Raw genomic sequence first — 13,149 nt, forward strand, 5'->3', positions numbered from 1 at the left:
GCCAGGTGCCTCAAAGGGAATGAACAGAACAGGTAATCAAGTGATCCATCCCCTGTCGCCCATTCCCAGCTTCTGGCAAACAGAGACTAGGGACACCACCCCTGCCCATCCTGGCTAATAGCCATTGATGGACCGATCCTCCATGAATTTATCTAGTGCTTTTTTGAACCCTGTTATAGTCTTGGCCTTCACAACACCATCTGGCAAGTAGTTCCACAGGCTGACTGTGTGTTGTGTGAAAAAATACTTCCTTTTGTTTTGCTTTAAACCTGCTGCCTATTAATTGTATTTGGTGACCCCTAGTTCTTGTGTTATGAGAAGGAGTAAATAACACTTCCTTATTTACTTTCTTCACACCAGTCATGATTTTATAGACCTCTATCATATCCCCCCCACAGTCGTCTCTTTTCCAAGCTGAAAAGTCACAGTCTTATTAATCTGTCCTCAGATGGAAGCCGTTCCATACTCCTAATAATTTTTGTTGCCCTTTTCTGAACCTTTTCCAAGTTCAGTAGATCTTTTTTGAGATGGGGCGACCACATCTGCATGCAATATTCAAGATACGGGCATACCATGGATTTATATAGAGACAATATGATATTTTCTGTCTTATTATATATCCCTTTCTTAATGATTCCCAACATTCTATTCACTTTTTTAACTGTCGCAGTACATTGAATTGATGTTTTCAGAAAACTAGCCACAATGACTCCAATATCTCTTTCTTGAGTGGTAACAGCTAATTTAGACCCCATCATTTTACATGTATAGTTGGGATTATGTTTTTCAGTGTACATTATTTTTGCATTTATCAACACTGAATTTCATCTGCCATTGTGTTGCCCAGACACCCAGTTTTGTGAAATCCTTTTGCAGCTCTTTGCAGTTTGCTTGGGACTTAACTATCTTGAGTAGTTTTACGTCATCTTCAAATTTTGCCACCTCACTGTTTACCCTTTTTCCAGATCATTTAGGAATATGTTGACTAGGTGATCTGGAAAAAGGGGCAAACACTGTTGTTATGCACGTTTGTTTTCCCTGCCTCCCAGTTTTTCCAGAGGAATAAATTAGATCTGAAGCATTGTCTGGTTATCATTGGGAGGAGCAGAATTAGTTTTTTCTAATTGTTCAATGCAGATACAATGTTTCCCAACACTTAAAAATGAGTCTAAATAAATTACACAAACACTGCAAGTAGTCAGCATGTCATTTAAAACAGCAACACCAAGAATAACATTATGAAATGAGGGCCGCGGTAGCCCAAGGACCCTGTGAGGACTAAGAGCTTTTCTGGATAATGAAAGCAGCTCCGGATCATGCTGAACTGATTAAAATTTCCTGCTTAAATAAGCGAACTAGTTTAAAGGAGTATAAAACTTTAAGTGTCAGCTAAAGCTTTAACCAGCTCAGCTACAAACAAGTTCACATCTATGCATATGAAACTAACCAATGAAATATGGTCCAGGGTGCCCAGATCTCCCAATGCCCTATAGCGCTCCTAAGGCCAACAGGATCCTTCTGGCTACCTGACTTGCCCCCCACCACCCACCCCCTCACCTTCCCATTTCTATTTCTATCTAGTGAAGTTGCAGAGCTATGCAGAAGAGAAAAGGTCTTAAAAACTTTGCAAGAAAGCAAGCTATAGGAACTCCATTTTCCAAAACCGAATTGCACAGTACTTTTCAGTGTTTAAACACCCTTTCCCCCCCACCACAGTGTCTTTTAAGTTTCATGGGCTGAGACATGCTGGCTCAGGAACTTCACAGGACCTATGGAAGAGAAACTCCCTTTCTGTACATTTCCTGGGTTTACAGGACAGAACCTGTATTATAGCACACCTTGGTAAGAAAAATGGTTTAGAAGCCAGGATAACACAATGCCTCAGTTGCTTCTATTCACACTAGAAGATTAAGAAAAGGTACAAACCTTGTGTGTTCTTGAAGGACATAATAGCTTGTCTGTACGGGTTTGGTGTATCTGGAGCATCAGTCAAATTAGCTAGCACAAGCAGAAGCAGAAGGCTCTGATTAGCTAAAGGTGATGACTGTTCCTGTTGTGGTGCTGGTTTACTTCCTACTCCACCCAACGTGAATACTGTCCACAGGCCAGCTAAAGGGAGGAATTGAAGAAGACAGTCCTCTTAGTGAATGTTATTAAATATTTATGGTGTGCTTTAAGGGGCACACCCGTCTTTACAAATGAGTAAGAGGTTTCTTTTGGTCTACCCCAAAGTACAGCTACAATATAGAGAAAAACAATTCATCCTGAGACAATAAAGGGACAACATTGATCATGAATTTGATGGTGGAAGAATCATGAAAGCACATTTCAAAGGAGTAGGGGGAGAGCATTTGGCAGATGAGAACAGGGAGGCTGCTGGAAGTGTAAGAGGTAATAGTGCAGGAGGAGATGAAAGATGTGATTAGGAGAAAGAGGCAGTGCCACAATGGTGCAAGTCTCTGAAGGTAAAGAGATTAAACCTGATGTGATAGAAGACACAAAGCCTATGAGGGGATTCAAGAAAGGGGCGCTGACACAGTTGGTGCACAGGAAGAGGAAGACGAATTTGTACAGTATTTTTGCAATCAGATAATCTCCTTTAAAAACGCAAATAGATTCCAACATGATGCATTTCTTAATGTGCTTTTTTATTAAACCCAGAATGTTATAATAGATTCCAAGGCCAGAAGGCCCACTGTTTTCATCCAGTCTGACCTCTTGTATAACACAGGCCATAGAACTTCCCCAAAAAAATTCCTAGTGAAGATCTTTTAGAAAAGAACCCAATCTTGATTTTAAAATGTTTAGTGATGGAGTATCTACCATGACCCTTGGTAAGTTGTTCCAATGGTTAATTACTCTCACTGTTAAGAAGGTATGTCTTATTTCCAGTCTGAATTTGTCTAGCTTCAGCTTCCAGCTAGTGGAATGTATTATACCCTTCCCTGCTAGACTGAAGAGCCCATTATTAAATATCTGTTCCCCAGGCAGGTACTTATAGACTGTAATCAAGTCACCCCTTAACCGTCTCTTTGTAAAGTTAAATAGATTGAGCTCTTTGAGTCTATCACCATAAAGCTTTTTACCCCTTTACTCATTCTCATGGATCTTCTCTGAAACCCCTCCAACATATCAACATCCTTCGTGAATTGGAGACACCAGAACTGGATGTGGTATTCCAGAAGAGGTCACACCAGTGCCAAATCCAGAGAAGTAAAATAACCTCTCTACTCCTACTCAAGCTTCCAGTTTTTCCATCCAAGGATTGCATTAGCCCTTTCAGTTACAGCATCACACTGGGAGCTCACATTTAGCTGATTATCCACCACAACACACAAACTTTTTCAGAGTCACTGCTGCCCAGGATAGAATGCCCCATTCTTTGTTCCCAGACGCATACTATTTACATTTAGCCATATTAAAATGCATATTGCTTGCTTGCGCCCAGAACACCAAGTAATGTAGATCATTCTGTGTCAGTGACTGGTTCTCCTCGTTATTTACCACTCCCCCTATTTTGGTGTCACTGTGACAGGATCCCCAGGGTACAACCTGGAACTGGCCAACTGCTGTGCCCCCTTAACTCTCCAGCCTGGGCTTTCTCTCACAATGCTTTGCTAGTGACATGCAACAAACCCTTTCAGGTGCTGTTATCACTCAGCACAACAGCATGTGGAGCCCCACACTCAGCTATATTGCATGAATGCTGCTTGAGCCACTCATGAATCACACAGAGAAAGGCACCAGAAAATCTCCCAAGCCCCTAGCCTTGGACCCCACAACTGTACTTTCCTTCCCTGGTCAGAAGCCTGACCAGTGTACGTTCATTACCTAGTGTGCCCCTCCCTCCATGTGGAGAGGGCACACATCATCCTTTGTAACCTGAGCTGATATTTCCCAACCACCTCATCGAAAACACACAGTTTTAGGTAAAATATAAAACAGATTTATTAACTACAGAAATATAGATTTTAAATTATTATAAGTGGTAGGCACAATAGGTCAGAGATAGAAAATAAAAGGTAAGCACACAGTCTAAATCTTAAACCTTATTAGACTAGGCAGTATTTGGATCAAGCAGTTTTGTCACCCCACTAGGTGCTACAGTTCTTAGTACACAGGCTTGCCCTTTAAGCCTGGGACCAGTCTCCTCAGTTCGAGTCTTTGTCTTCCCAGCATTCTTGTTGCTTCCAGTGTAGGTGTGGGAGGAGAAAGGCCCAAAGCATGACATCACCGTCCCCTATTTTATATCCTCAGTCCATGTACCAGGAAGACACTAGCTCAGGCATGCCTGGTGGGCCTTGTTAAGTCACAGCATTGAGCCCCCCCCCCCCCCCCCGGTGTTGTCTTGTACAATTTAGTCATAGAGTTGAGCAGTCCCCATTGTGTGGTGCTTGCACAACTGTCATTAAATTGTAAATCCTTTGTTTACTATTCTGCTGGTCAATGGCTGGCGACGATCGTTCAATGACCACCCAGCTGATATTGATTGGTATTAATTATACTATCCTCCTTTAATTCTTTATTAATTGAGTCCCGTATCAGCCACTCCATTATTTTGCCTGAGATCAATGTCAGACTGACAAACCTATATTTACCCAGGCCATCCCGTTTAATCCCTATTACCCTTTATAAATATTGGCACAACATTAGCTTTCTTCCAGTCTTCTGGAACTTCCCCAGTGTTCCAGGACTTATTGAAAATATTAACAGTGTAGCAAGCTCCTCAGCCAGCTCTTTTAAAACCCTCATACGCAAGTTATCCAGATCTACTGATTTTAAAATGTCTAACTTTAGTAGCTACTGTTTAACATCCGCCTGAGATACTAGTGGAATGGAAAGTGTGTTATCACATGATATGACTACGTCACATTTCCCCCCCCCCATACAGAACAGAATTTTTTTGCGTTATTTATGACAATTTTACCATTTCCATCTAGTAATGGACCAAAACAATTGTTAGGAATTTTTTTTGTTCCTAATATACTTATAAAATGACATCTTATTGTCCTTAACTCTGATTGCCTAAGCAGTTTTCTTCACTTCCTAGCTTCTAATTTATATTTATTACTATCAACTTTCCCTTTCTTCCATTAAAAAAAAATTTTTTTTTAATAACTTTCTTCACTTCCTCTCTAAACCAGGTCGTGTTTTTATCCAGTACAGCCTTCTTCCTTGATTGTGGGTTTTGGGGCATCTAATAAGATGTTCCTAAACAATTCACAAGTTTTAGGAGAAGCACAGTTAACTCATGACCAGGGAACATAATAATTGCTAGTATTTGTTAAACTTTAATAGCCAGATTTACAGTTATGCAAAAGACAGCAACAATGTACACTTCATTGTGGAGGAATGTCATGTCTTTCAAATTCCATACAATGTTCTTAATGGGGACAAGGCAAAACTAATAATGATCAACCTCAGTTCTGTTTTAATCAGATCCACCCTTTGATTTTTAAGTTAGGATTTAGAATAAATGAATGAAACTTGAGACAGTGGGAGGCACTTATGCTACCTGTTAGACTTTTTTAATGGATTACATAGAACACATGCAGTTATGGAAATACAAATTTAGCCTGCAAAACTAGCAGACAATAGTTTACCTTTGACCAATTGGCTTCTGCTAAGCTTAAAGTACACAATTTACTAGTAATTCTGTTGGGAACCAGTCACCTTTATTGATTGATGCCTCTTAGTAAAGTGGTAGCTTCCCCACACAACCCCCCCCTTCCCGCCGCCAAAGTAATTACACCTCTACCCCGATATAACGCAGTCCTCAGGAGCCAAAAAATCTTACCGCATTATAGGTGAAACCACATTATATCGAACTTGTTTTGGCCTCGAGCATTTCCGTTATTAATAGTCAGCAAATCATTTTTGTTAGAACTAACACGGTTGATGCAGTAAATAAATCTGTTCTACAATGGTTAAATTGTATCTCCTTTCTTTAATTACAACAATTATTTTATAAGCTTACTTAAAAGATACAGTGTATTAACAACACAGGTACTAAACACTATTAAATGCAACCATGTGGGCTAGGTGGACTGCGTGTAATGCTTAGGAAAATGCAAAATTCACATAAAATATCAGAAAACAATTTTAATTACACATCCTTACAAACTGTTGTAAAAAAGGATTTTGGTATTTTAGCAAATAGGAGCATGGGCCACTTTGTCACTTAGCCAACTATGTTATATGTAGATTATTAAGTAATATGAACTGTTAACTATTAAATAGTTTGAAAACATTTTGGAGATGGGAGTTTTTACTTATAGAAAAGATTAAAATGAAGCTAAAAGAGGTAAAGTCATCAAGTTCTAGAGACATTGATAAAATGGTAAATACCTTTTTTTGGTGTACAAGATGCTTTCTTATTTAAGCTGCACCTCTTAAAATTTTTTTAATTAAAAAAAAACTTGTTACCCTTTGTTGCTTCATGCTACTGCGAGCCTTCTTCTTCACCAGGTCAATTATGGATTTTAACTGCAGTATTTGCAGTCTATCCACATCCTGGCTTTCTAGCCACTTAAGACCAATCTCTGACCCTATAACTGCATCAGCAGCTCTGGGTGGTGGCTCCGAGGGTTCTTCGTCACTATCCAGAGGGTTAGACACATTTTCTGAGGCACCAGGTGGTTGAAGGGCAACATTATGAATTATATCTACATCTGTAAGTCGTTCATAGGTTGGACACATAGCATCCACCTCCATTCACTCTTGATCATCAGCTATCCCACTTTGAGCCATAAGTTCCCTGTAGACTTGTTCTGCCTCCATGGCCTCTTCTTCCATAAAACCTTCAAAGTTGTTCTCATCTTCGTCTTCTTCCTCATCTTGGTTGTCATTGCTTTCAGTGACAAAAGCACTTTTGAGACCACGATGCCAACATTTCTTTATCATTGAAGGAATGACTCCTAGCCAGGCTGTCTCGCCTAAGTTAAATACATCCAGCAAATTCAATTTCTTGATTACATCCGTTATGCTACTGTTGCCCTCAACAATTTTCTTTACTAAGGCTTTACGATAGTTCATTTTAAATGTAGCTATAATGCCTTGATCGAGGGGCTGTATTTTGGACGTTGTGTTCTTAGGAAGGTAGCTCATCTTTATCTTCCCACCTTCGCTGGTTACGGTCTCAACTGGGTGGTGGGCGGGACAGTTGTCAAGTAGGAGCAATACCTTTGGCTCCAGGTTTTGTCTGCGTGGGTGGGTCCGGACAGCTGGTACAAAATATTTATTAAACCATTCCTCAAAAATATCCGATGTCATCCAGGCATTTTTTGAATGGCGATAAATGAATGAAAGCGAATCCATGTTCTTATGGTGGAAAGCCCTAGGTGACCTGGATTGGTCTATGCACAGAGGTTTAAGTTTATGTGAACCGGTTTTATTCATGCAGAAAAGTATTGTCACTCTCTCTTTTATCACCTTAAAACCTTCGACCTTTTGTTCTTTGGTCCTAGAAGCAAGTGTTCTATCTGGCAGCATACGGTAACATAAGCTGGTTTCATCAGCTTTATAGATTTGCTCCAGAGCATAGCCACCTTCGATGATAATTTCTTGTAACTTTAGCGGGTATTCATTGCAAGCTTTTATATCTGCAGAGCGCGAAAGCCATGACGTTTTAAAAAACGATTAAGCCATCCACTGCTAGCTTTAAATTCGTTACCTTGATGTGCAGAAGCGTCCTCGCCCAAGCATCTAAAATCAAGATCCTTCTTCAATTTCTCCGCTTGTTTCCTTATAATGTCACCGGAAATTGGCGTGCTGTCAGCATGTCTTGGGTAAACCACATAAATACTGCTCTATCTAGTTGGTTATCCTGGGCAGTTTTTAGGCGCTTCCTTTCCAGGCCTTCACTTTCATCCAGTTCAACTAGCGTTGGTCGTAATTTTTCCTCATCTTTGATCCACCCCTCTTAATGTTGATTCCCCCACTCCTAGTTCTTTTGAGACCTTCGCTTGGCTCATTCCTGATTTCAGTCTGTCCAAAGCTTCCAATTTTTGTTTGACTGTCCATACCTTTCGTTTCTGTGGCTGTGAACTACTTGCCATCACGTCAATGGTATTTTAATATTAATCCTAACAATTTTTTTAATTGTTTAGAAAATGTCAGCGCAGTGTTACAATCTTTCCAAAACACAACTAGTGAGACAATTTAAGCTTAGTCTATACTGCACACAATTTAGAAACGAGATTAAAATAGGCGGGAGAGATGAGAACGCCTAATGGGACCATGGGCAGGCAACATACATTTACCCCTGCCTTCTTATTGTTGCATATTAGTTCCACCACTTTGATACATGCACATTTGTACAGACAATGTACTGTATGTACGTAATTTGATACAAGCCACATTTTAAGAGCCGAGGCGCCGACCACGTATGGTTTTGTAACAACTTTAAACTGACAAGGAGGCAGCAGGTTAGTCAACGATGAAGTTAGACTGAACTCTCCTTTTTGATAAATTAGTCATGGTTATAAATACAAAGGCTGTTTTTATTATAACGGCCACTGAAAATTAGCTACCACCTCGCACATGGTTTTGTTGTCCGCAAAACGAATTTAAGCTTTCAGTGGTTTTAAACTATCAATGGATTTAAACTGTCAACATTATAACTTTAATTAAGACTTGCAGACAAGACTGTTTTTTATGCAATGAAGATCGGAGTGAAAGTTTAAAAATGCTGTAAATGCGCTCGGCTTTGAATTTTGACTTTTGATCCAAGAAAGACTTGTAAAAACATACATACTGAATATGTACGCAGTAATCATTAACTGTATAAACTGGGATTAAACAGAATAAAAGTACTGTATGTTGTAGACGAGACAGAAAACCATTTTTGCTTTACCACATTATATCTGAATTCATGTTATATCGGATCGCGTTATATCGGGGTAGAGGTGTAATTACAAAAAAATTACATTATGCAATGCTATGGTTGCACAATTAAGCACTCAAAAGAAAGGAAAAGCAAAGGACCTTAACTCTAGCCCCTTACTTTAAGCCATTATGATACAGTCTTTAATTACACAATCACATTATTATAAATATACATGTATATCTAAGATAATTTCTACTATTTTATATGAAACAGTATGTCATCATGTAGCTGAAGAGTTTCTGTGAAAGAGTTAAGATTATGCGTTAAACTTAATTTCCATATTTTCCAAGCTTTGGATGATCAAGAGTGCTAATTTGCATATTATAGGTTCATTTTAAGTTAAATGAGTTAATATCGTAAAACAGCATACTTGAAATGCCCACTTCTTATTAAAATACTGATGATTAACGAAGTTGATCAGCTACATTTCTGTTTAGCACTCAATACATGTCCCAGCACAGCCCTGTTTCCCCACATTGTATGACAGAAACTGACTATTTCTTCATAAGGATTAAAACGCTGCTTGACCAGCAAAATCTTGAAACTCATAGCTCAGGATCACGAAATGAACAATCCCAGCATTAGAAATTCTTACTCATCACCTGTAAACTAAAATTTTGATTTACAATAAATACAATGTATTTCTCCAATGTAAAAGAAACAATTGAGGCAATTTAGTCTTCTTTGAGACTCTAGACACATTGGACATGAGAGCCCATACGGATCCTTTTGAATTTAAAGCAGAAATATACTCTACCTGATAGAATCATAGAACAACAGGTTTAGAAGGGACCACAAGGGTCAGCTTGTTTAACCCCCTGCAAAGATGCAGGATTTGTCGTGTCTAAACCATCCAAGACAGATGGCTATCCAGCCTCTTTTTGAAATCCTCCAGTGAAGGAGATTCCATGACTACCATAGGCAGTTGTTCCATTGTCCTACTATTCTTACAGTGAGGAACTTTTTCCTGAGATTTTTATCTGGTATGCTGTTGTTTGAACCCACTGCCTCTTGTCCTGCGTTTTACGGCAAGAGAACAATTTTTCTCCATCTTTTTTATGGCAGCCATTCAAGTATTTGAAGACCACTATCATGACCCCCATTCTCCTCTTTTTCAAACTAAACATACCCAGTTTCTTCAGCCTTTGCTCATATGGCTTGCATTCCATCTCTTTGATCATCTTTGTCACTCACCTATGGATCCTTTCCAGTTTTTCTACACCCTTTTTATACATTGGTGACCAAAATTGGACACAATACTCCGGCTGAGGCCTAACCAGTGTCGACTGAAGCAGTACTATCACCTCCTGTGACTTGCATGCTATGTCTCCATTAATGCAACCAAAAATGCATTTGCTTTTTTTGCAACAACATTGCATTGTTGACTGCTGTTGAGGTTGTGACCCACCACAACTCCCAGATCCTTCACAGCAGTGCTAGTGCTAAGCCAGTTATCCCCCATCCTGTATCTGTGTATTTGATTTTTCTTCCCTGAGAGTAGCACCTTACATTTGTCTTTGTTGAATTTCATTTTCCTGTCTATAGCCCAGTTCTCCAATTTATCAAGATCCATTTGAATTTTAGCTCTATCTGCCAAAGTGTTTGCAACTCTCCAACTTTGTGTCATTTGAAAATTTGATCAGTATGCTCTCTACTCCTACATCCAGATCATTAATAAGATGTTAAACACCACCAGACCTAGAACAGATCCCTGTGGAACTCCACTTTTGAGACCTCCTTCCAATCTGACATCATTCCATTAATAGTTATTCTTTGTTTGCAGTTGTTTAACTAATTATGTATCCATTTAATGGTAGTTCCACCAAGCCCACATTTCGCCATCTTACTTATCAGAATGTCATGTGGGACTGTGTACAAAAACAGCTTAAACTATAGTTGGCCTTGTATAAACTCAAGCCACCGGAATGGCACTTTTCTTCAAATACAGTTATACATTCAGATTCTGTAATAAACCAACACTCACTTCCTCAAGCTCACTGCAAAGAAATTATTACAATGCCAAAAGAAAGATAAATAATTCCATTCAGCATTAATTAGTTTGAAGGAGATCCCTTAATGAAGAGCTATTATAATTAGATACTTCACAAAAACAATCATGTTACATGAATCACCCTTTATCAGTAAATTTTTGATCAGCTGCTCCCAAATTGAAATAATGCAGCTGAATAAAAATGCTGCTCAACCTCAACACTGAAATGTCCCTTTAACTCACATTAGAGCCATTTGGAAGTGTAATTTGGCTGGCCACATTTTGCAAAGAAGGTTAAAAAAAACAGAGATAATCATTTATTTTATCTTCACTCATTAAACAAATCAGATTGTAATACATTTCCCCCCTTTTAAACCACAACTATTATGTATTTATTATTCTCAGCTAATTCAGAATTTTTATTTTCCACCATCCCCTCCCTTCTGTAATAGCATCTGCAATTACTACACCTTTCCTCTGAATTTAGGAAAAGAGGTACACAGCCAAACTCATGACAGTGATATATGACCCAACTATCCTGCTGAAGCTCTGTCGCTCAGTTGGCAACTTTCTCACTTTGGAAGAGCAATATCATCCTAAAAGAGACATATAACATTCACTTCAGATCCATAGGGCATCTCAAAATTTGGCACTGAATGTTATGAGTGGTTGCTCCCAATGTCCTCAAACCAGCAGAAATTCTTAAACTATTCCTTCCCGATTATCAGGAACTCAAAATACTGAAACAAATAGTTCGGAGAGGCTGGAAAAAGCAGATTCAGGAGCTATATAAAATTAAATATAAGAACAAAACCAGTCTCATATCCACCTTAAACACCTTAAGGATCTGTCATGAGAGTGACAGACATACAGGGTACACATCAAGAACGCTACATTTGGTGAAAAAGAAAAGGTTGTCAAGACCCAATAAAAAATGGAGAGTACCCTATTAATGTGTGGGCTGTCAAGAGGATGAATGGTATGTAACACATATATGCTGTAATTGACATTCTCAAAACATTGGCTGGCAAGATATGTCACTCAAAGGTTGTCAACATTTTAAGAGAAAACAATAACTAGCAAGTTCTGGTTCTTAAAACTAATCTTGTCCTACAATTAAAATAAAGGTATTTAAGGTACATTCCATATCCTCAAATCATCAAAATATCAAATTGTAACATTGTCTTTGTCTTTTTTATTTAGTGTCAGGTAATAATTTAATAATTTTGAAACAACAAAGTTTTCCGATCAAAAATTTGTTAAACTGGAATTAAAATTGAGCGGTGTGTGTGTGTACACACACATATATCAGTAAGTGAATGTAAAAGCAGCAAAGAGTCCTGTGGCACCTTGTAGACTAACAGACGTATTGGAGCATAAGCTTTCTGGGTGTCACAGGACTCTTTGCCGCTTTTACAGATCCAGATTAACACAGCTACCCCTCTGATACTTGACAGTAAGTTAAAGGTAAAACTACAAAGGGATGTTGCAATTATCCCCAAAATAAGCATTGCAAACCCAAGAAACTCAAAGCCAAGGTTAAATTTAAAAGAAATCCAAACATTAAAGGTATAGAAATACACAACTAAGGCACCCACACAGCCTTAACTGCCCTATAGTGACAATCACCCAAAAAAAAAAAAAAAAAAAAAAAAAGGGAAAAAATGCATCTTTAAAAAAAAGAGTTGAATCTATTTGGGACCATAAATATAATTATTCACTATTCAGAATTGTATTGTTATTGGATTGTCACTGCGCCACAATTTTTGTACACTCTTCATGCAGTCTTTGGTTTCCCAGTTACCCATTCCTGCTGGGCAGAAACAAGAAAGCCCAGGACAGGGAAGTCCCAGGCTGCAGATACACAGAGCAGTAGAAAGTTTGTTATATTATTCCATATTTAGTTCTGTTCATAATAAAGGGTTTATCTGGATATCGGTCTGTTCATGAGTAAGATATTACACTCACTACAGCAGAGAGTGAAAGTTGTTTGGATGACTTAACTGCGCATTTTCATACCATGTTTGGATTTCTTTTCAAATGTAATCTTCACTTTCAATTTTATTTGCTATTAGTTGTTTTATGAAGATCCAGAATGTGAGAATTAGATAGAAGTTTTCTTAAAGGCCGTTTCCATCCCAGAAGATGACAAACACTAGCTGCGACTCCTAGCCTCTAAAATACCTCTTTCCTGTTGAAGATTTCTATATTAGTTAACACAAAAGGCTTTGCTTCAACTACCCTAGTTGTCAGTATATAAAAGCAACAAACC

General features: G+C 38.6%; 1 protein-coding gene across 6 annotated transcripts in view; it reads right to left on the reverse strand.

Moving 5' to 3' along the window:
* DYM (dymeclin) overlaps positions 1 to 13,149 on the reverse strand; it is a 375,287-nt gene that overhangs the window by 193,587 nt on the left and 168,551 nt on the right. For all 6 annotated transcript variants that reach the window (XM_037902496.2, XM_037902497.2, XM_043547069.1 and 3 more), the window contains one exon: positions 1,927 to 2,109. In XM_037902496.2, the coding sequence (XP_037758424.1) occupies positions 1,927 to 2,109 (183 nt within the window). The remainder of the gene's footprint in view (positions 1 to 1,926; positions 2,110 to 13,149) is intronic.

This window comes from Chelonia mydas, chromosome 5 (assembly GCF_015237465.2).
Source record: "Chelonia mydas isolate rCheMyd1 chromosome 5, rCheMyd1.pri.v2, whole genome shotgun sequence".
Classification (NCBI taxonomy): Eukaryota; Metazoa; Chordata; order Testudines; family Cheloniidae; genus Chelonia; species Chelonia mydas.